At 39.0% G+C, this 24,661-nt stretch overlaps 1 protein-coding gene across 3 annotated transcripts in view; it reads right to left on the bottom strand.

The window, feature by feature from the left end:
- Positions 1-24,661, bottom strand: part of GOLGA5 (golgin A5) — a 40,058-nt gene that overhangs the window by 9,426 nt on the left and 5,971 nt on the right. For all 3 annotated transcript variants that reach the window (XM_023546517.2, XM_023546518.2, XM_003408836.4), the window contains exons 3-9: positions 17,796-18,023; positions 16,209-16,428; positions 15,179-15,302; positions 13,202-13,405; positions 7,820-7,990; positions 6,805-6,933; positions 2,258-2,356 (exon numbers count right to left, since the gene is read on the bottom strand). In XM_023546517.2, coding sequence (XP_023402285.1) covers positions 2,258-2,356; positions 6,805-6,933; positions 7,820-7,990; positions 13,202-13,405; positions 15,179-15,302; positions 16,209-16,428; positions 17,796-18,023 — 1,175 coding nt within the window. The remainder of the gene's footprint in view (positions 1-2,257; positions 2,357-6,804; positions 6,934-7,819; positions 7,991-13,201; positions 13,406-15,178; positions 15,303-16,208; positions 16,429-17,795; positions 18,024-24,661) is intronic.

Below are 24,661 nucleotides of genomic sequence, written 5' to 3'. Positions count from 1 at the left end.
CATAGCATCAAAAATCTGCAGTCCTTAGGGATTAATTTAACAAAAGATTTGTAATATCTTTATAATGAAACTATCAAACATTGCTCAAAGAAATTAGAGGCGTAAATAATTTAAGAGATATCTCATACTCATGAATCAGAAGGTTCAATATTGTTAAGACGTCAATTTTACAGAAGTGTTTTTCAAACTGTAGGCTGAAACCTATTAACAAGTCATGAAATCAATTTGGTGGGTTGAAACCAGCATATGAAAGCATGTAACAGAATAGAACGGGACATGGAGTGCACAGCACACGGTATGAGAGAGTACCACTTTGCAAAACCTGTGTTCTGGCTTTGTACGTGTGAGTGTTGAGACACAATGCCAACTGTATTTCTTACTATGGCATCGTGGTCAAAAATGTTTGAAAGCATGGGTCTACTGGACACAGTTCAAATTTCTCAGCCTGGATTCAAACCCACCGCCATTCAATAGCTTCGGAGCAGCGCCAAGAACATGTGCCTGGGCTTGCATCTCTGTTTTGCAGTTTACCAGCTGCTTCCGGACAAACTGCTGTACCTTTCTGAATTTTCTTCCTTGTCTGTAAATGAGGACAATACACTGCATGCCGGGGGTATTAAATGAGCGTTCTCTTAGCAGGGTCTGGTTGACAGTCGCTATTTAAAAGCTTCTTTTGTTCTCTTCTATTTGATCTTGTCTTACACCAGTTCTCTCTCTTCCCATTCAGCCTCTGCTGTTCTAATCTTCCAGTTTGGAAAACTCTTTCCCCTTATCTCAGTTGCACCTGGCCTCCAGAGCCTCTTCCTTGAGGCCCTCTCCAGTCGCTCCCGTCTGTGCTGATCCCAGCCTTCTTTAGACCCCCCAGGACTGTCCTGGCATCTATCGATCACCCTGATAACACTGTTTTACGGGTATCAATTGTGCCTCCTCAATGAAACTGTAAGACAAAGGTTTTTCTCTGTTCCAATTAGATAAAAAATCTCTAAGAGACATTCTCTGATGGTTAATTATTGATTAACAAAAACAGCACAACACCTTAGACTGACAGATACTAAATGAACGCTTGGTAAAAATGAGAATGTTTATCTAAGGGCTAAACCAATTGGTGGTTTTGGTTTCTGCTCCTTCTTTCTTGGACTTCCTGCTACCAAGCCATGTTATCATTTGTTAGCATTTCACAACGCAGGCATAAGAAGGAGACCAAAAAAACCAAACCCACTGCGTCGAGTAGATTCCGACTCACAGTGACCCTATAGGACAGGGTAGAACTGCCCCATTGGGTTTCCAAGGGGCGCCTGGTGAATTCGAACTGCCGACCTTTTGGTTAGCAGCCGTAGCTCTTAACCACTACACCACCGTGGCTTCAAGAAGGTAACAGAAACATTCAAAGCGGTTAGCTATGGCCTGTTCCCAACTCTTAGGAAGAATTAACAAATCTTTCTGTGAAATATGTAAGTGGCTAATGAGTCAAGCTTTAATTGACTAGATCATCTGAGTGTAAGAGAGGCAAGGACAACACAGAATAATAGGGTAAGTGAACGTATGAGTCTACCAGTTAATGATAAAAGCTTTAGTAATCTAAGGAGCCCTGGTGACGCAGTGTTTAAGCACTCAGCGGCTAACAAAAATGTCAGTGTTTCAAATTTACCAGCTACTACTGAGAGAGAAACATGTGGCAGTCTATTTCCATAAAGATTATAGCCTTGGAAACCCTATGGTGCAGTCCTACTCTGTCCTATAGAGTCATTATGAGTCAGAACTGACTTGATGGCAACAGGTTTGGTGTGTTTTTTTTTTTTTTAGTAAATCTGTGTGGTAGGCCAATTGGTGTCATTTACTGTATGTTTTACATTTTCATAGTTAAAAAAAGGTCTTGGTGACCCTATGAAAGCTCTGTCAGTCATTACCAGGAAGACTTACCATTGCATTTTTCCTAGGAAAAAGAAACCACATTACAAAACTGGCAATCAGCAGCACCAGTATTGACGTCCTAAGGTAAGAAATTTTGGGAGAACTCATACCTCCTTAGGTAACTGGCTATAAGATCCTCTGTGAAAAGCAAGCCAGAGAATACAGCAAATGCAGACTTACATGGCATTAGATGAACACTCTACAGCAGGCTGAAAATAAGCTGTCCAGCTACTGCCACAAAAGGGCTCAGGTGAAATTCAGGCCGTGGGTAAGTCTTACTATATCCTTAAAAAAAAATGCAGCTTTACCACGACATCTTTCCCAGGTTGTAGATGCTGACTCATACCTGATTCCTGAGCTTCTGAATTTCTTCTTCTCGATCTTTAATTCTGCTTTGCAATGTGTTCTTTGTCCGATACAGGTCTTCCTCTATATAACGGAATTCCTATATAATGAAGCACAAATAAACAAAACCTAAATCAGCATTCCCTATTTTATCCCCAGTACCTAAAACAGCACACAGTAGGCATTCAATATTTGCTGAGCACATACTGAATGAATAAACAAACAGACTTGAATGGGTCTAATAAAAAGTTTACACTTCAGCACAGGGCAAACACAGGCTGATAAATAACTGTTAACAGGATAAATCACCAGAAAACAAAGAAAAACGTTATTTTGATCTTGCAGCAATGAAGGAGGATGAGTCATCCCTTTAAGAATCTCCTATACATCATAACATTAATAAAAATGACAACTGGAAAACATTCATAACATATACAGTGATATTCTTTAGTAATATAAAGTTTATAAATATGGATTAAAAAAAAAATTACAAGCCCCATTAGAAAAATGGCAAAGTATATGAGAAAATGAAATAAAATAGTAAAAATTCAGTAAGATGGTAGGGTACAAAATAATATATGAAAATCAATAGGTTGATCTAAAAATAATAACCAGTTAGAACCAATTAGAAGATATAATGGAAAAAAGACTCCAATGTGTAATAGTAACAAAAAGGGAGTAAGTTTAACAATAAGTATGCAAGACCTACTAAAAGAATATTTTAAAACGTTTCTAAAGCACACAGAGAAATACTTCAACAAGTAAAAAGTCATACCATGCTCCTGGACAGGAGGTCAGCATCGGAAAGATGTAAATTCTCCTCAAGTTAATTTATAAATTTGGTGTGGTCCCAATAAAAACAAAACTCGTTTTTTTTTTAACTATATAATGTGATTCTAGATATGGGAAACCACACCTAAGGATAGCCATCAAAACTCTCAAAAGGGAAACTGCCATACAAGATATTAAAACATAAAATCTTGGTAATTAAAAACAATGAGGTAAAAAAAAGAAAGAAATTTCTTTTTTTTTTTTTAGTGTATAAACAGGTAAATTGACCCAATAGAAGAAAATAAAGGTCCAGAAACAGATCTAGATACCTTGAGAATTTTAGACCATGATAAAGGTGGCACCTGAAACCAATAAAGAAAAGGTAATCTTTCCCCAAAATGGCACTGGGATAACTAGGTAGTCATCTGGAGGGAAATAAAGTTGGTTCCTACAGATTAAACACTTACATGCAAAAAATGAAATCATAAAAGTATTAGAAAAAACTACCTAAGTGAATTCCTTTATAATACCAGAAGTCTTAATAGAAAAGAATGATAAATTTGACTACAGAAAAAGCAAACTTCTGCATGCCAAGAAAACAAAGCCCTCACCTAAGCAAACTAAAAGACAAATCTCAAATTAGGAAAAATTATTTGCAATTTATATCATACACAAAAGGCTAATTAATCTCCCTAATATATAAAGAGATCCTACAAACTGATTAAAAAAAGAGAGAAGAACCAATAACAATGAAAAAAATGGGCAAATGTTATAAACAATTATCAGGAAAGGAAATACAAATGGCTCTTACGTCAAACAGATGCTCAGGTCCCTGGATTCTCTGTTCACCCAGAACTCAAACCATTCCTGAAGCCAAGTCTGCAGACAAAGGTTGGGCTGGACTATGCAACATAAACTAACACTCGTGAAGGGTGTGCTGCTTAGTTCAGGTAGACACATGAGGCTAAATGGGCAGCTCCTGTCTGGAGGTGGAATGAGAAGGCAGAAAGGGACAGGAGCTGGTTGAACGGACATGGGAAACCCGGAGTGGAAAGGGGGAGCGTGCTGTCACATTAGAAGGGTTGCAACTAGGGTCACATAACGATATATGTACAGATTTTTGTATGAGAAATTAACTTGGGCTGTAAACTTTCACCTAAAGCACAATTAAAAAAAAAAAAAAAGGATCCTTGGCCACCTTTATAGTCACAGAAACGTACATTTAAATTGCCCTGAGGTACCATTTTTCATGCGGCAGATTGGAAAAATGCAACACTTCGGTAACAGGTCTTCCACATCTTCTCCAAATACTTGGTACTGTTAGTCTAACTGTAGCTATTCTAATGGGCATTTTAACGATTAATGATGCTGAGCAGCTTTCTATCTATATGCCTTTTGTATCAAGCCATATCTTATACCTGTTTTGCTCCATCACGATGAGAGAGAAACACCTCTAGATTTACTAACAACTGCACTAATGGACGGTATGTACAATGGATACTGTGAATTAAAAAGTCAGGTCTGAATCTGAAAGCAAAACACATGCCCATAACAAAATATGCCCAAGTCACTGAAATACAATGTGGCACAGGGAAGACCGAGTAACTGCAGTTAATGAAGCACTTTCAAAAGCACTGTGCTCAACTGTGCCAACAAAGGAAGCAAAGGGAACCGTGTGAAGAAGTAAAGGAGATACAGAATCAAGTTACCAAAGACAACTTCAGACATTTACCAAACTGGTCATTTCAGATGAAGAAACTGGGATAAAAAAACGGAAAACAAACCCAGTGCCGAAAGAGAAAATAGAAAGGTAATCGGGGTAGGAGAATCACAATTTAAGGGAAGGTTTAATAGCCATTTGCCTGATTTATTTTAAGGTCTCTGCAAGCACACAGTTTAAGGTTAACATTACATAAATTAGTAAGGAACACTAAAGGACTATTTAATCCCAAGATTAAGTACTTCACACCTAAAGTACGTGATTACTAAATAAACAGCCTATAGCTACAATCCACCTCTGTTTTCCCCTACTTAATTGCCTCACTTTAAAAAAGGCCACTGGCAAGAGGATATGGTAAAACCATCTGCCACAATAAAATGAAAATTATCTCATTAACCATCAAGAACATCAAGTTTTTGCCTTTTAATACGTGAGAAATGCTTGAATAAATTAAAGGCCAATTTCTGGAAGGACAGCCAATCTTATAATTACATCATCTAAAACCGTCTATGACATACGTACTCTGCTGCTTGCTACTCTGAGTTTCTCCTTTACAAACCAGGACACGGATTTAAGTACTTTAATAATAAAGGGACCCTGGTGGTGCAGCAGTTAAGAGTTAAAGGGCAAGCTATGGCTGTTCGAATCTGCCAGCCGCTCCTTGGAAACCCTATGCGGCAGTTCTACTCTGTCCTATAGGGTCGCTGTGAGTTGGAATCGGCTCGACGGCAACAGGTTTGGGGTTTTTTTGGTTTAATAATAAAAACAAACACCTCTCTGAGAATACAGTCAGTTTCAAAAATGATAAATCCTAAGAAATATTTAAAGCATATAAATACAGAAAGTGAGAATGTTAGGAACGCACTAAGAATTGTAAGTTTTCTGAAAAATGAAGAGAACAATCCTGATTTTACTGTGATGATGGAATAAGATAGTGTACACTAAGTGCCTAAACAATGTAGTTACTTAGTAAATCAGTTGTTATTAATATTAGAGATAGAATCTTATGCTGAAAATATGGTTGTAAACATGTTTATAACTGTGTTAATACTGACACTATTATTTAAATACATTAAAAAAATAATTTGGCTTGGGGAGCAGAAACTGCTAATTGAACACTGAAATACGATTTTAAACATGATTTTGAAGAACAGTCTGTAGAAGCATTTTATCTCAAACAGAAAGAGCAGTCTAATATGGCACTAATATTGCATTTGTATTCATATTAAATAACATTCACTGTTGTTCCTAGAAAGGACAAATATAGTAAACACGGAAATCAACCGACAGTATAGTGTTTTTAAGTTTCTATACATACATATTCTGACAAGGAGATACGATAAAATGCAGACATGGGCTAGTAGAAAGAATCCTGGGCTTTGAGACAGGAATCTTGGGTTCTGGTCTACTCTTTAATTAGCTGTGCGATAACAGGTAAATCATGTTGTCATTTTGTGTGTCTATTTTCCAAAATGACCCTGGTGGCGTAGTGGTTAAGTACTATGGTGGCTAACCAAAAGGTCAGTAGTTTGGATCCCCCAGGTGCTCCTTGGAAACTCTATGGGGCAGTTCTACTCTGTCCTATAGGGTCGCTATGAGTCGGTATCAACTCGATGGCAACGGGTTTGGTTTGGTTTTGGTATTTTCCATCTGTTAAAAAAACAAAGGAGAGTGCGATAGGTAAGGTGGTGCTAGACAAAATATCCTGTAGGGTCCTGTCTACCATTAACATGCTGAGCCCAGGGTCTAAGAATCAATAAGCTGCTTTTTGGGAGGTCTCCTCATACGACCTCATAGGAGCCCTGGTGGCACAGTGGTTAAGAGCTCAGCTGCTAACAGAAAGGTCAGAGGTCGCAACTCACGAGCCGCCTAGCAGGAGGAAGATGTGGCAGTGTGTTTCTATAAAGATTATAGCCGTGGAAACCTTATGGGACAGTTCTACTCTGTCCTATAGGCGGCTATGAGTTGGAATTGACTCGAAGGTAACAGGTTTTGTTTTCCTCACATGACCACTAGATGACAGTCTTCCTTGTTGATCATCAACCTAAAATCCTTACCTGCTTCTGTCGATCCAGTTCTGCTTCTAGTTCTTGTTTAGATGCTTTTTGCTGAGCTATTTGGTCTTGTAGGTCTTGTAACTGCTCCCTTGCTGACTCTGCTTCATTAACCTGTTGAGCCTCCACATCCTAAAAAGACAAGCCTGATATGTGAAAGCAGTAACTACCTGTTTGGTTTAACATTTACCGAGCAACTAAGATGTGCCATCAACTGGGCTTAGTAAGAACTGGAAGGATAAAGACAAGTGAGGCATAGTCTCAGCCTATGAGTAGCATATAAACGGACACCTTCCTTATATGGCATAGCGAGGGCAATGAACAGAGTGCTGCAGCTGTGCCAACCTGTCATCCATTTCGTTTAACGATGGATAGGTTTGTGTCTATTCAAAAGCTAACGATTTCTAAGACAGGAGAAATATAACAAAAACTGAATGACAAAAGTCACTGAATTAGTCCCTGAAATTACAGGTTTTAATTAGGACTTGGTGTTTGCCCCAGTAATGAATACGAACTTTTCTCTCACATTGTCTGAGGTTAGCGTATCGTTACCGTCTCCTAAGCTTTCTAACTACTAACTGTTTTTACATCTTCCCAGAGTTCTTACTCTTTCACTTTGGTGTCACTACTCTCACTTCTTCAAACTAAAAAAAACACCTTCAGGATTTCCTGCAAAATCTGAATTCAGTGGCAAAGAACCTGACTCGAGGTTTCTGTTTTCTCCACGTTTTAGCATGTTCTACCCACAGGCCTAAAGGATGCCTGGCACATGGCACATGGCAGGCCCTCTGTAATATCTGCTGAAGGTTTCTTATTCCCATAACCTCACAGTCAACCAAGAGACAAGAACTCTGTTGCTCTGGATTCACTTCTATACGGTGACTAACAACCTACCAGAAGTTTCGCCCGTGCTGTTTCACTAAAGCCCTTCCCCCAAGCACAGAATCCGCCACCTTGCTAACTGTTCTTAGCTGGGGCTCAAGGGCTGCCTGTGAAGCTGAACCGCAAGGAACCATACCTGTAGTTCAGTTCTCAGCTGGTGTATGTGGCCCATCAGCTTCTGTATCTCCTCCCTTTGCATCTCCTTCTCGTGCCGAAGTTCCTCTAGCTCCATGCTATTGGCAGTACTGCTATCTAGGCCTTCAAAACCAGATCCTTCCTTTAAGCTGTTAATTAATTTTTCTTTAGACTATTATAAAAAAGAGAAATGCATTTAAGGAAAGCAGAGGTCAGCTTGCATACTAAATAACATCTATTATGCAGAAACTATAGCACTATGGAAATTATATCCAATTATATCCTTTATCAAAGGGAGTTCACAGACTGGTAAATTCATAGCGACAAAAATACATCAGGATCTTGCTGTACATCGTCCTTGGAAGTTAGGCCCCAGGATCATTTTATAGTTGAAAACTTGTCATAGAAAGCATGTTCTCATGTTTTCTTAAAATTTTTTTTTTTTAGATCACATTCCACTCAACAAATATTTATGGAGCACCTACAATGGGTTTGGCATTGTGCTAAAAGTTCTGTGGGATAAAGATTATGTCTCCACCCTCCAGACAGCACGCTCTGCCTTATGAACTGAAGGGGAATTTACAAGTATCCAGTAGAAGGCAATAAGCACAAGCTGAACGAGGGACACGGCCAGGTTATTCACACAGTTCCGAGGAGAGACCATTTCTGGCGAAGAGACCGCTACACTTAAGAGGCGACAACATGAAAAATAGCTAGGAATTTAAAGGTGTAGAGAAAGCAAAGGGCAAAGTATAAAGGCGCAAAAGCACAGAGGGCCTATAAGAAAGAACTGTGAGACACAGCTCAGAAAGTGTGCTAGGACCAATCTGTGGAGCTTCGGTTGCCAGGCTAAAATGTCTTCATTTTTATCTGGTAGGCTAAACCAAATCACCACAAAGTAGACAGTGGAGCAACGTGAGCAGAAGGTCAATCTATGTGGTGTAGAGCTGGGTCGGCAAACCATAGGCCATGGACCAAATCTCGCTTGTATGGCCTGCAAGCTAAGAGTGGCTTTCACATTTCTGAAAGGGTTGTAAAAAACAAAGAAGAATATATGACAGAGACTATATGTGGCCCACAAAACCTAAAATATTTACTATCTGGTCTTTTACAGAAAAAGTCCGCCAATGCCTGGTATAAAGGTTGAGTTGGGAGAAGTGGTTTGATGTGGGAAGACCAGTTTAAACATTGCTGTAATTCTAGACCAGTAACAGTAGGGACCATCAGCTTCTACCTTAGAAAATAAATATTTTATAATTACACTCCTCCATCAAAAACAATTTTTCATTTTCCAAATGGTAGTATTAATGGGTGATTTCTACTTTCTTCTAACTTTTCTATATTTTTCAAATTTTCTATAATAAACATCATTTATATAATTTTGAGTTATTTAAGGAGCTCTGGTGACACAATGGAAACCCTGGTGGCGTAGTGGTTAAGTGCTATGGCTGCTAACCAAAAGGTCGGCAGTTCGAATCCGCCAGGCACTCCTTGGAAACTCTATGGGGCAGTTCTACTCTGTCCTATAGGGTCGCTATGAGTCAGAATTGACTCGACGGCAGTGGGTTTTGGTTTTGGTGACATAATGGTGAAGCACTCAGCTGCTAACCAAAATGTTGGTGGTTCGAACCCACCAGCTGCTCTATGACAGAAAGATATGGCAGTCTGCTCCCATAAAGATTACAGCCTTGGAAACCCTATGGGGCAGTTCTACTCTGTTCTGTAGGCTTGCTATGGGTCGAAATTGACTCAACGGCAGTGAGTTTGGTTTGATTTAAGGAGCCCTAGTGACTCAACGGTTAAGCACTCAGCTGCTAACTAAAAGGTCAGCAGTTCGCACCCACCAGCAGCTCCACGAGAGAAAAGACCTCATGATCTGCTCCTGTAAGAATTACAGCCTAGGAAACCCTATGGGACAGTTTTACTCTGTCCTGAAGGGTTGCCATGAGTTGATATTGACTTGACAGCACACAACAAGTTATTTTTAAAAGCAAAAAACAACCCCCCCCCCAACACCACATCCCTACCTAGCTACTGTCCCTTCCTCATGTCTACAGCCAAGCTGTCACTGTCTTCATAGCTTCACTTCCCAATTCACACTGGGGACTGCCCTTTGTGAGGTACCCAGGGACCTTCTAATTGACAAACCCTAGACCCCTGATCACATTCAAGCTCTCTGTCATATCTGACAATCATTTCCACTTGAAACTCTTCCCTTGCCTGGCTTCCCTGGATGATACCAGTCTCTCCTGGTTCTCCTCCAGCCTCTGACCACTTCCCTTCTCACTTTCTTTCTTGTGCACGCTCTTTTCCTTTGCCCAGGTTGCTCAAATGTTGATGCTTAAGACTGCTCTTAGACCTCAGGCTGACATGATTCTTGGGCAATCTCATCTACACCCCGATTTACATGGTCATCGCCACATGGCCCGTGCCCAAACTGCTCTGCTGAGCGTCAGGCCTGTATTTCTGGTCTGCCTGCCACTTTCGCCTCAATGTCACACCAATTTTGCACACTGTATAATTTTTCTTCATCTCCCTCAGCCCTAATCTGTCTTCCCTCTTACAGTACAGGGGGACATCATCCATATAGTCCTTCCAGCCAGAAATATGGAAATCATCCTAGATTCCACTGGCCTTTTCTCCCTCCCTCCAATTAAATCCCCGGGTCTCTTATGTTCTACCTTCTACTTATCTGTCCTGTGTTTGTCATCCTCTCTGCCACAACCTCAGATTAGGCTCTCATTATTATTTTTGTAACTGTACTTTAGATGGAGGTTTACAGAACAAACTAGTTTCTCATCAAACAGTTAGTATACACATTGTTCTATGACATTAGTTAACAACCCCACGACATGTCAACACTCTGCCTTCTCAACCCTGGGTTCCCTAATACCAGCTTTCAAGTTCCCTCCTGTCTTGTAGTCCCTGCCCCAGGGCTGGTATCCCCCTTTAGTCTTATCTTGTTCTTGTTCCATAGGCTATCATTATTTCCAACCATGACTTCGTACAATCACCTCTTCACCATCCACATGCCTCTAATCTTACCAATCCACTCTTCACTCTTGTTCAATTTCTTCAGCAACAATCTACTGAGTACCTACTGTAGGCCAGGAACTCTACTGGGGATACGATGACACACAAAATAGAGGCTCAGCTCTCCTCTAAGTGCCTCATCGCTGCCATAGTTCTCACATTCAAATCTGAGCATGCCACTCAAATTCTTTATCCCCCACTGCCATCACCTATGGGGTCAAATCAAAACTCCTTTACATGGTATACAAGGCCCTTCATGATCTGGCTTCTGCCTGCCGCTAAGTTTTACTGCCCATCTCTTACCCTCTAATAGTTCATGTTCCAGCAATATGGAACTAGCTGCAGCCCTCCATGCAGGCCATGTTCTCTCCCGCCTCCTTGGTCTGGGACACACTATCCTACCAGGCTGTTCCATCTGCCATCTCTTCCCTACTCACCTTTCCAGTTTCTTTTCATATAGCACTCCCTCAGTGCAGTGATCCCTGACATCCCCAGGCAGATTTTAAAAGAGTCTTCCCTCAGGCTCCCACTGTGCTGTACCCACCAATAATTTCATTAATTACTTCAATGTTTTTCCACTAAGATGAATGGCCTCTTAGGAAAGATGACATGACTTTGAGCTCTGTATCCTCGGTACCTATCATAAATTAAAATACAAACAAAAAACCCAAATCCATTGCCACTGAGTCGATTCTGACTCATAGCTACCCTATAGGATGAGTAGAACTTCCCCCCAACAGGGTTTCCAAGGCTGTAATCTTTATGGAAGCAGATTGCCACATCTTTCCCCCATAGAGTGGCTGGTGGGTTTAAACTGCCAACCTTTCAGTTAGCAGTCAAATGCTTAACTATTGTGATACCAAGGTTACATGCACCTATCATAAAAAATTAGCTGCTTAATAAATTTCTCGTTAAGTGAATTAAATTCTAGTGACATTAAAAAAAAAGGTTTGGAGGAGATGGATACGATACTTCATGGCAGTGGAATCAAAAGGTGTTCATAAATAGGAAATATGGGCTCAGAGAAAAGGTTAAATGGAGAATGACACTGAAGTTTCCAGCTCTATTGCCTGGGAGATGTCAATAGTATCTACTGAAATGAGAGAATGAAGGAGAAGCTGGTGGGGATTAGGACAGTCCATGCACAAAGGCAGAGCAGGCTGTTAGAAACTGGGGTCAGGAGGTCAGGGCTGAACTATTCACATGGAGGTGACAAGCAGAGGCAGGGTGAATATATGAGAATACCTTGTAAGACAGAAGAGCAAAGAGGGCTTAAGAAAGCACTTGAGAGGACTCATCCTTTGGAGACCAGGAAGAGGGCCCAGCAGAGATGGAAACGGTAGGAAGAGCCATGGACAAGCAAGTGGCGTAGAAGACAAGGGAGGAAAGGGCATCAAGAAGGTTGGAGGGTGAACATTGTCAAATGTTCTACCCAAATCAAGGAAGATGGGAACTAGAAAAAGGATAAGAATATGTATTTAGGCCATGAAAGACTTTTGAAAAGACCAATTTGGAAGTGTTTTGAGGACAGAAATTATATCGAGAAGTTAATGAGTTTTAAAGAAGTGAAGACAATATACTACAGTTCCGATAAATCTGACATTAAAAGAAGAGAGGACAGGGCAATGGTTCAAAGTGGTCAAAAAGGCCAAATGGGTTGTTTTTTCCTTCAGTAGTAGTTCCAAGATCTAGGTCTTCCCCTATGTAACCATGTGCTCTTGAGTAAGCAGGCAAGATGATGGCTAGAAGGCAGCAGCAGAGAGGGAAAGATGGGGAATACAGGCAGAGAAGGGGACAGGTTTATGGAGAAAGGGCTTAAAGGAAGTGGGAGAAGATGGAGTTAACATTCAAGCAGAAAAATTATCCTAGAAAAAAATGAAGGAACACGTTTTCCCTCTGATCTGAGATGAAGGAAAGAGAAGTTATGACAGCAGTCTGTTTAAGTAGAGTGGGAGGTAAAGTCACCTTAGCTCTGACTGAGAGGGGAAAAAGCTGGGTAAGGAGCTCTGAGGGCCGGATGAGGCCTAGACCAGCTGCTCCAAAAAGTTCAACTGAAGATCAATAAGGATGAACACAACGCTTAACGGCAAATGTTAATATTCTCACAGTGATTATGGCAACAGGTTGAGGGTCTGAACTAGGGAATGGCAGAATAAATTGACAAAAAAGTGGCAGGAAGAAAAAGCAATTTTATCCTTTTTATAAAATTTCTAAGTAGAGTAAGGCACCTGAAGTAAGTCAATCCAGCCAAACTTGAACAAATCATTTCACAGGATCTACACAGAGTCTCAAAGCGTCTCTCAGTTAACTGGCGCATCTTAACGTTCGAAAGTATACATCTCAAGCTTACCTGGAGTATTCTGGTAGCTTTCTGCTTGTAGTCAATTAGTTCCTGCTTAGAGGCCTCCAGGCTGGACTTATGCATCTTCACCTGCTGCTGTAACTCGTCAACTCTCTTCTTCTCGTCTGAGTGTTTTCTTTCTGCCACAGTAACCGCCTCTGCCAAACTCTGACGCTCCGCTTCCATTTTATTAAGGCACGCGGCAAACTCACTCTGAGATAAATTTTCATATCACACTTATTGTATCATTTTGCTTTGGAATATATTTTACAATCATCCATTCAGATCTTCTATGGGATTTTTTAGCTCAGCCCAATGACATAACAGGGAGGGAAAAAAGTCTTCATTTGTTAGGAACTGAAGAACAGGAAATAGAACGTTGTGGCTCGCACACCTGGCAATGCATCAAAATCAACTAGGAAGTCTGTTAAAAAGACAGCCGTCTAAAAACACTGAATCACAAGTTCAAAAGGCTGGCGTGGGAATCTGTTTTTTTTAAAAGAAATTTCCCAGGAGATCCTGGTCACTTGAATTCTAGGTCTGGTCGGATAGTAGTAGCTGGTCAATGAGTAATAGGTCTATAGAAAACTAGAAGTCTACTAGGAAAAAAATTGGAGAATTAGGTAAACCTCTTTTCTAATATGATGGCTAATGTTTTCCTCCTTATTTCCAGTTATCTAAGAAATGAAAACATATGCTCCAGTTCTGAGGATTATTTTTTCCCTTTATTCTTGAAAGCCCTCATCACCAGAAGACTCAGAAGGTGAAGCAAAAGTCAGGAAGTGTACAGTTACATGCCAGTAACTGAAGCCCACAAACTTCTGATTATCAACTCATTTTAGAGAAAAGGCACAAGAGAATTATCCATACATGTGCTGTTATATTATTTGTTGAGATGGTTGGATGGCTATTTTAAAGCTAAATGATAAGTACTTGTGGCCACGTACGTAAGAATAACTTCCTCCAGACTACACTTTTTGAGGAACTATTATTGGAAAACTTTTAAGACCGTGCGACGTTTCATTCTGTTGTACAGAGGGTCGCTATAAGTCAGAGCTGACTCAATGGCACCTAACGACAACAATAACAAAGAACAATATGAATATGTAAAAATACAGACCAAGTATTTCTGAAAAAAATCTAGTGACTGGATTTAGATTGCTGTAAGTGTAAAATACATACCACATTTCAAAGGATTAGTATACAAAAAAGAATGTAAACTATCTCATTAATAGTTTAAGTATTAACTACATGTTAAAATGCTAGTACTCTGGCTATACTGGGTTAAATAAAACATATTATTAAAAAAAAAACAAAATGACCTGATCTTTACCTTCATGATTGAACTATTATTTTTACCTTTTGAAAGATGGACCTAGATCAGTAGTTCTCAACCCTGACTGTCCATTAGAATCACCTGTGAATACTGTAAAAACGAAACAAAACAATAGAAACAAACCAACAAAGCAAAGCAAAATAAAGCAAAACACCAATGCCCAGGCCCTAACCCACACCAATGGGATCTGACTCCCCGGGAGGGGAGGCTGGGTGTCTGGAAGTATTAAAAGCTCCACAGGTGGTTCTAACGTGCAAACGGGGTTGAAAATCACTGAACAGGAAGCAAAAACTCATCTACAGGTAGAACTTGAAATAATAGTATGTACAACTTCCTCTTGAAATAAATGCATCAGATTAAAACTGAACTTAGGAAAAGCTTAAACAAGATGCCCCAAATCAGCATTTAATTAGATAAAGTGAAAAAATGTATGTCTCTAACGAATATTAACTATTTTAACTGCATCTCAACACATAAATAAATTTACCAAGGATTAAGCTAAAATTTCAAATATCTGGTTTATGTCATAGAAACAGACTATTCTGAAATGCACTGCAAAATTTTCCTCAGGGCTAAATGTGTTATGAAGCAGCATAAAGTCACTCCTCCTCGTCTAAATGACAAAGAGCTGTGCTGTCTCCCGTTCTCACCTGCATCTGCTTATAGCTCTCCTGCTCTCTCTTCAGCGTGGCGTCCGCTTCATGCAGTCTCTCCTGAAGAGTCTGCAGAGCTTGATGCTGCAGGCTACTACCTTCAGTGTGATCCTGCATTATTCTAAAAGGAAATACATCTCTTGAAATAACTCATTTCCACAGCACACAGGTACAATCGATAAGGTGGACCCATTTTTAGAACATTGCCATGTTAGCACGAAAAAGACGGTTTGACTAAAACAGTCTTAGGGCAATATTTTTCTTTTTTAAAGTGATGTAATCTATATTTTAAGAAGTGCTTGCAGTGCAGTGGTTAAGCACTCAGCTGCTAACCAAAAGGTCAATGGTTCAAACCCACCAGCTGCTCTGTGGGAGAAAGATGCAGAAATCTGCTTTTATAAAGATTACAGCCTTGGGAACCCTATGGGGCAGTTGTACTCCATCTTATAGGGTCACCATGAGTTGGAATTGGCATGACAGCAGAGGTTTTAATCTATATTTTTGAAGCATCAAAATATAAGCACACACCACACTTTGTTATACGTTGAAAGATTAATGACATTATGTTATTTAAATATTATTTTTAAATTCAGAATTTGCTAACAAGGTTCAAACAATAATTTGAACAAATTTTAATTGCTGAAAATACACACAGCAAAGTACACACTAATTCAACCATTTCTACATGTACAATTCAGTGACACTGATTATATTCTTCAAGTTGTGCCACCATGCTCACCCTCCTTTACTGAATTGTTCCTCTGCCGTTAACATAAACTCACTGCCACCAAGCTTCCTATCTACCCTTTCAGGTTGCTGTTGTCAATTTGATCCCATATAGATAGAAATTTCAGCTATTTTTAATTACACAAACTTCCAACACTACCAAAACATAAAACTTCCTTCTTGTAAATTACCAAAAGCTAAATTTTCATAGAGTAGAATATACCACAATGTTTACCATTACTTGTCTTGGAAAGAGAAAAACATTCTAGCTCACTCTTTCATTATTAATAGGATCGGTTACCGCGATTTTTCACTCTGTAAGGCTTCTAAGGCCTCCGTGCGGGCATCCAGTAGCTGATCAGCTTCTTGTAACCGCACTTTCAGTACAGCTAGCTGGGAGTCCTTTGCAGCCACCACTTCAGTCAGATCATCTACTTGGGCTCGAAGTTCTCTAGTTATCCGATCACTCTTTGAATGGTCAACGTTCCACTTTTCAACTCTTGCTCTTGCTTTGTTTAATTCTATCAAAAAAATGAAATTTCACTACACAAGCAACAAACACAACTTTCTTGGGGCACACACAGATTCTCCTTTCAGTCCCTTTAGTACTTATTGCCAAAACTAGGCGCTTACAAATACCTTCAAATTTCCAGGCCAATGTTCGCACCTCCATTACAGTTAACATGTTGGAAGGGGACATGAAGCTAGTTGCTCACGTACAAATACTGCTTTTTCTAGAGATTTTTCTAGAGATATATAAAAAAGCACTTGGAAGCTCACACTCGTAGGTGGCACGGAGCTAACAACACTAAAACGGTGGATGGATTTGTGCAGCTCTGCCAGCCACAGGGGAAGAACACAAAGCCAAATCAAAGGCAGGTCATGTATACTTCCCACCACCCAAGTAAGAGCAAAACAAACAAACACAAAACCCAAAGATAAACACAGGGAAGAATCTGTTTCTTCTAGTTTATGTTGCCAAAAATGTTGGTCCATTAACCCAGGTCATCAGCGTAGAAAGGGCCGTGTACAGCTTCATTCAAAATGCACCGACATTTCCACACCCTCCTGTACCAAACGCAACTGCAGGTTGCCGTCAACTTTTTTTTTTTTTTTTTAAACTTGAAGCCCACTTTACAGGGTCTCAGGAAAAGCTGCGTTTCTATATCCAAATTAGTCTGGGAAAGTGAAGTTTTTCCAGCAGTTAAGCCAGTCCTAGCAGTCTTAAAGCTTTTCCTATTCCACCCTTCTGGGCCCCAACCATGCCTCAGCAAAACTTTTCCCAATGTCCCCCATTCCTCCTGATCACCCTTAGGAATCAAGGCAGAGATTTCTTCTGTCTTCTCCTCAGTCACACTTATACAGTCACACATTTCCCCAACACCATGTTAGTCGTGGTATTATTTTCTTTTTAATTACCCATTTCTGAGGAACCCTGGGGTTCTTCTACCCCAGGGCCACCTCACCGCACAATTCCAGACGGCACTATTCAAACTGTATTCCATGTACTTCCTGTCCCCTGAGCAGTGTAATACTGTGACCCCGTCTATAGTGTCCACTACTTTCTGTCTAGTCCCACCTTTGGTTCATGGAACGGTTTTCCTCAAAAGGTCCATGACAAATAAATCAAATGAACCCGATGATTACTAACGTTCTGTTCCTCTCAGTTCTTAGATTTTGTGGTTCCTAAAGAATGACCAAACGAGCCAATGTTCCATGTTTCGGTTTGATGGGAGGATGGGTGCCACTTCCAATCTTGGCCCTATTCCTATGGAAGCACCATTTGACAAGTCTCATCAAAACATTTCTAATAGTTTAGATGCAAGGTTTTTAGTTTATTTTTGAAATGTTAAATTCCTAATGCTGAAGAATTTAAATAAGACTCTACCTTCTTGAGTTTCCTTGGATCTTTGAAGTAAGGAGGCCATTTCTTGATTTAAAGACTGAACTTCATTCCTCAGGAGCTGATTCTCCAGTCGAAGGTTAGAAAGTTCGTGTGATTTGCCGCCATCATTAGATGTTGGAGTGGGATCAGTGCAGGTACCGTTTGATGATGCATTTTCCTTTGAAGAATCCTCTTGGCCTTCAGGGCCAGCATCTGTATTATTAGACGTTTCTGGGGAAAAAATACATTTTTGTTACCCGCGCATGCTCACCACATACACATTAGTAGCTTACTTTGGTGGAATGCCTTTTGGCTCAAGTTGCCTGCTCTAGCCAAAATACTGTAAAAAGTAAAGTTCAATTCTCAATAGACTTCCCTCTGATGAAATTTCATGCTCATAAATGGAGCCCTTTGACTTCTAAGGACCCTCCAAGTCAGGATGCACAAGATGAATGGCGGTAAAGAACAGATACAAGAATACAGCTCTGGGAAGGAGAAAACCAAAGACAGTTTCAAGAGTTGGGTTCAGGTAAAAAAGGGCAAGTCTTCAAGCTGTTTTTGAAAAAAAAGGGGAAGTCTCAACATCGAAAGTATTGAGAAGACAAAAAAGAGTAACTGTGGGTTTCAAAGCAAGGACAGTAATAACAGGTCAGAGCAATTTGTTATATGCCAAACTGGAATCTAAAATGCCTTAACCAAAGAAAAAGATCCATTAATTCAGACTCATCTTGTTTTTAATTTGTTACTAAATGTGATACAAATACAGACTTTTTCCTTTAAAAAATTAAATATATGCTATTTCTAAGTAATAAAAATAACTAAAATAATAACTGTATGGGTAAAAAACTTTACAAGGGAAGATAAACAAATGATCAATAAGCATATGAAAAAGTTTTCAACATCTTTACTGATCAGGGAAATGCAAATTAAAACCACAATGAGAACCAATACACACCTGCTAAAATAGCTAAAATTAAAAAGACAATACCAAATGTTAGCAAGTACTTGGAGCAACTGGAACGCCCATACACTGTTGGTGGGACTATAAAATGGCATGAATATGTTTAACTTCACAATTTCTTATGAAGTTAAATATGCACCTAGTAATTCCACTACGATTTATCCAAGAGAAACAAAAACATCTGTTCATAAAAACAGTAGTCCAAGAATGTTAATAACAGCTTTATTCACAATAGCCCCAAACTAGTAACAACCCAATGTTCATAAAAGAGAATTGTAGTATAGCCATCCAACGGAACATTACACAACAATAAAAAAGAACTGCTGATATACACAATAATATGGGTGAATCTCACTACCATTATGCAGAACAAATGAAGCCAGGCACAGAAGGGTACATACTGTATGATTTCACTTATATGAAGTTTCAGAAAAGTGAAAAATTAATCTAAGGTAAAAAAAAAAATCAATACAGCGGCTACTTGCAGGAATGGGGTTGGGAGATTAACTGGGAAAGGACAAGAGGAATTATCTGGAGTGATGGAGATGTCTTAGATCATAACAGAGGTGTCGGTTACATTACATAGGCTATGTGTATAGTCATGTCTGTATAACGAAGATTTTGCATTTCAACATATACATAAACTTTACCCAAAAGAAAAAAATAAGTATAAAAAAAAATCTAGTAGAATGAGGAATGGAAGTGTTGATTAATATTGAAGCTAAATGATGAATACAGAGCGTTCATCTTACTATTCTATTTACTTGATATAGGCTTTAAATATTCCTTATAAAGCTTTTTTCTCTTTTAATTGATTGCAAAAAGCTTTAGATCAAGCAAGCAAAAAGTAAGAAAAAAGAAGATTCAAAAGCATAATTAACAAACAAATCACAAATAAATCACAAAGTATTCAGGACTTAACCATAACTTTAAAAAACACGTATCTGCTTATTCAACAAGTAAATGTACAAGAAAAACAGAGAAGCTGGCCTACCCTATAGATTAAAATAATCTTAAGTGCTATCTCAACTGAATGCAATGTGTGAACCTTGTTTGAAATAGGGAAATCTTAACACTGACTTGATATCAGAGAAATGTATTTTTTAGGTGATGATGATACTATGTTTGCTTTTAAAGATTTTATCTTTTAGAGTAACAAAGTGAAGTACTTATGGATGAAATGACAGGATATCTGTGATCTACTTGAAAATAACTCTGTGGAGGGTGAAGGTAAAGAAAGGGATAGGAAACAGGAAGGCACAGGGGAAACAAGAATGGCCATAAGCTGTTGACTCGTATAGCTGAGTAAGAGGTAACACTGGAGCTCATCAGGCTGTATTTTTTTGGTATATTTAAAATTTCTATAATAAAGGTTTTAAAAGAAAATAAAGTACATATCCAAACTTGTGGGATATACTAAGGCTGTATTTAGAAGGAAATTTATAGTCTTATAAATTCAAACTTCAGAAGACGAAAGAAAATTAATGAGTTATGAATCCACCTTAAAAAGTTATAAAAACAAGGAAATAAATCCAAAGAAAGCAAAAGAACAGAAATTAACAACAAAGACCAGAAATTAACAAAGTAGAAAAGGCACACACTAGAGATGCTGAAACCCATCAAACTGTATACTTTAAATATGTGTAGTTTACGGTACATCGGTTATGCTTCATTAAAGTTGTTTTTAAAAACAGGCATTTCGCACAGTGCCAGGGCCAACATATGCCAGATACTGACATTCTCGAGGCAGTGTGGGTGATCAAGCTTTGGTTTCTACAGGGCTGGTATCAATGAATAATGTCTGATTGTGTTAAAAGTTACAGAGCTGTGACACCTTCACTTTTTTCTACAACACTAAAAGAAATATAATTCCCCCAAATGTATGTAAGATAAATTCCTAGAAAAAAATACTGTTATAACTCACCCAAAATGGATTCAAGAAGAAACGGAAAGCCAACTGAATCAATAGTTAAAATCCTCGACTAAGAATATCCCAGGGCCCTTACCAGCAAATTCTAGCAAACATTCAGGAAACGAATAATCTCAATCTTAAAGCAACTAATTAAAAGAATAAAAAAATAGGGGACAAGTCCCAACAGTATTATAAAGGTGACATGACAGTAATACTAAAATTTAACAATATTACATATCAGTCTCACTTATGGAATAAATGCAAAAAGCCTAAACAGAATATTAATAAACTGAAAGTTTGGTTTTACATGAAAAAAATCAATTGATTTGATACACCACATTCATATATCAATGAAGAAAAATCACCTCAACAGTCACCAAAAAAAAAAAGCACAGTTAAAAATTCAACATGATAAAACTAAAACTAGATATATGTGGTAACTTCCTCAACCCAAAAAAACCTAACCCATTGCGTCGAGTTGATTCTGACTCATAGTGACCCTACAGGACAGAGCAGAACTGCCCCATAGAGTTTCCAAAGAACGCTGAGAGGATTTGAACTGCCAGCCTTTTGGTTAGCAGCTGCAGCACTTAACCACTACGCCACCAAGTACCTATGAAAAACCTAATGCAAACGTCATAGTTTAAGGTCAAAGAAGTCCCTTTAAGACAAGGAACAAGACACAAAATTACTTTCGGGTCCTAAGCAATGCAGTTAGGACAAGAAAAGGATCTGAAAAAACAATAAAAGGATTCAGAAGAAACCGAACTGTCACTATCCACAGATGGTATGATTGTGTTCTTGACAATCTAAATAAATACATAGAAAAATAGACTAAGAAGTGTTATCTAAATTGTCATACACATACACACAAGACAAAATACCAGCAATAAACAGCAAAAATTTAAAAGGATATCACTTCTAATAGCTTCAAAAAATACAAATTACCTAAGAATAAATTTAACAAAAAAGACGGCAAGATTTTAATGTAGCAAACAACAGAATCTTAATGAAAGACAACTAAAAATTAAGTTGAAACTATACCACTTCACAGATTAGAAAAACCAATCCTGTAAAGCTGCTGATTCTCACCAAACTGATCTATATAGAACCAATGGACTCCCAACAAAAAGACCAACAGAATTTTTGTGAAACCTGACAAATTCTAAAATGCATACGAAAGTGCAAAGTCCAAGAACAGCCAACACATTCTTGAAGAAAGACAACGAAGTGGGAGATGTTGCCCTATCAGATAGCAAGACAGAGTGGCACTGGCCCAAAACCCCAAAAACCCAGTGCCGTCGATTCCTGCTCATAGTGACCCTATAGGACAGAGTAGAACTGCCCTGTAGAGTTTCCAAGGAGCACCTGGCGGATTCGAACTGCGGACCCTTTGGTTAGCAGCCATAGCACTTAACCACTATGCCACCAGGGTTTCCACACTGGCCCAAGGATAGGCAAATAAGGCCATGAAACAGCATCAATGCCCAGAAACAGACCTACATATAGACGAATACTTGACACATGACAGAGGCGGTGCTGAATTTGGTGGGGAAAGGACAGTATTTCCAATAAATGATGCTGAGGTTACTGATTTCTGTGTGAAAAAAATAGGACTGTCTACCTCACCCCACACATAAAATCTAATTTCAGGTAAACATCTTAATACGAAAGGCAAAACTATAAAACCTTCAGAAAATAATATAGGAAAATATCTATGATCTCAAAGTAGGGAAAGATTTTCTAAAACACAAACCATACAGGCAAAGACTGACAAATTCATCTACATGAACTCCTGTTCATTGATGTATCATAAGGACCAGAAAACAAAAACAGGGTACACACTAGAGAAGAAAGAATTAGCATCTAAATACATAATGAATTCCTATGGATCAATAAAGACAAATGATTCAATGGAAAATTAATAAAAAAGATGTGAGCAGGTTTCCCAGATGAAACCTAAACAGGCAAAGATATGAAAAGATGCTCAACCTCATTAGTAATGAGGAAAATGAAAATTTTTTTTTTAAAAATCACAATGACAAACCATTTCACCTACTTACTGAAAATATCAAATGTTGGTAAGAATGAGGGATCAAAAGGAATTCTTACCCACAGGTGGTTGAGACCATAAGCTCGTACAAGTTCTTCAGAAAACCATTTTGGTTTGTAGGTATATTCTCTACAGCAGCGATTATCAACCCAGGGCAATTTTATTGCCAAGGGACATTTGGCAATGTGTGTAGACATTTCTGTTTGTCACAACTGGGGGTGCTACTGGCATCTAATGGATTATAAGCCAAGAACGATGCTAAAGACCATATAATAATGCAAAGGAAAGCCTCCTATAACAAGGATTAAAAACCCAGTAAAAAATATCCAGCCCAAAACGTCAAAGGCACCAAGGATGAGAAACCCTCCCCTTGTTGCCGTCGGGTCAATTCTGACTCACAGCAACTGTATAAAAACCAAACCAAAACAAAACAAAAAAACCCTGTTGCCCTCGAGTCGATACTGACTCGTATCGACCCTATAGAACAGAATAAAACTACCCCATAAGGTCTCCAAGGAGCTGCTGGTGGATTCAAACTGCTGACCTTTTGGTTGGCAGCTGAGCTCTTAATCACTGTGCCACCACACTCCACATAAAACTGCCCTAAAAACCAAAAAAAAAAAAAAAACAACAAACCCACTGCTGTAGAGAAACAAAATTTAATTTTTTTAACTCCCATGTATTTTCACTGGTTCTAGCTCATTTCCCTGCCACCAGGTTCCCTCTGGTCCATGCTTCCCAATGAAATGCAAGTTGTTTTCCTTAGAAAAATAATTCATGTCAACTCTTGCCTTAAAAGACCTCTATAAGCACCTCACTGCCTGTGGTAGTCACTTTCAGGTTTAATTAGCCTAACAAGAACCTGGGGAATGAAAAAACTCAGATGCCCTGGCTCTGTCCCCAGGAAATCTGATTCAGGAGCCTGGGGCTGTACCCAGTAATTCATTTTTTTCATTAATCACAAAAGTGGTTCCAATTTAGGCTGTTCCAGGACCACTCCTTAAGAAAAAACAATGGATTTAAACAAGTAAACAGCTGTATACAACCTTCATAAACAGGCCCCAGCTCTCCTTGCTGGCCTCATTTTCTTCATCACTATTCCTTTCATACTCACTCACAGCCTCAGAACTTTCTTACAACCGTTTTTCTACTCTACCTTTAGAGTCTGTTCTCTCATTCAGAGAGATGTTCTCTCCAGCCCTCCTTTTTCACCTGGCAAACACCTCTGTGAATCTTTTCCTGAACACCTTAGGCAATCAGTTCCTTCCTCCTCTACGCTTCCATGGCATCTGACCATACGTTAATGACTGCATTTAGGACCCTACGTAATTCATCTGTTTACATGTCTGTCTCACCACTAGACTCTCTCATTCACTTTTGTATCACAGTACCAAGTAGATTCTCAATAAATGTTTGTATAATCAATTAAAACATAACTGAGAAGAAATCTAGGACTGTGCATACATATTAACCAACTGCTACCGCATGCTCCAATCTTGAAAGAGGAGCCTTGGTGGTGCAGTGGTTAAGCATTCAGTTCTAACCAAAAGGTCAGTAGTTGGAATCCACCAGCCGCACCGGCACTTTGGAAGGTGTGAAGTCCGCTTCTGTAACTGACAGCCTTGGAAACCCTATGGGGCAGTTCTACTCTGTCCTATAGGATCACTGAGTTGGAATCGACTCAACAGCAACGTGTTTGGTTTGCATTTGGATCTTGAAAGACCGTTTTTTTTTATCTTGAAGATACAAGACATATTTTATTTATTAACAAGCCAAGACAGTGAAAGAAGCTACAAAACTTAATCCATTAATTATCAACTTTATAAAGAATTCTTGCAAAAAATCTATTTTGGTACTACTTTAAAATGCTTTTTAGGTGCTTGGATCAGTCACATTATAGTGTTCACCTCATTTCTGCATGTGAGAAGACGCACTTGTAGGGG

This window comes from Loxodonta africana, chromosome 10 (assembly GCF_030014295.1).
Source record: "Loxodonta africana isolate mLoxAfr1 chromosome 10, mLoxAfr1.hap2, whole genome shotgun sequence".
Classification (NCBI taxonomy): domain Eukaryota; kingdom Metazoa; phylum Chordata; class Mammalia; order Proboscidea; family Elephantidae; genus Loxodonta; species Loxodonta africana.
Note: the sequence above shows the minus strand (reverse complement) of the source record. Positions and strands in the feature narration are given on the sequence as shown.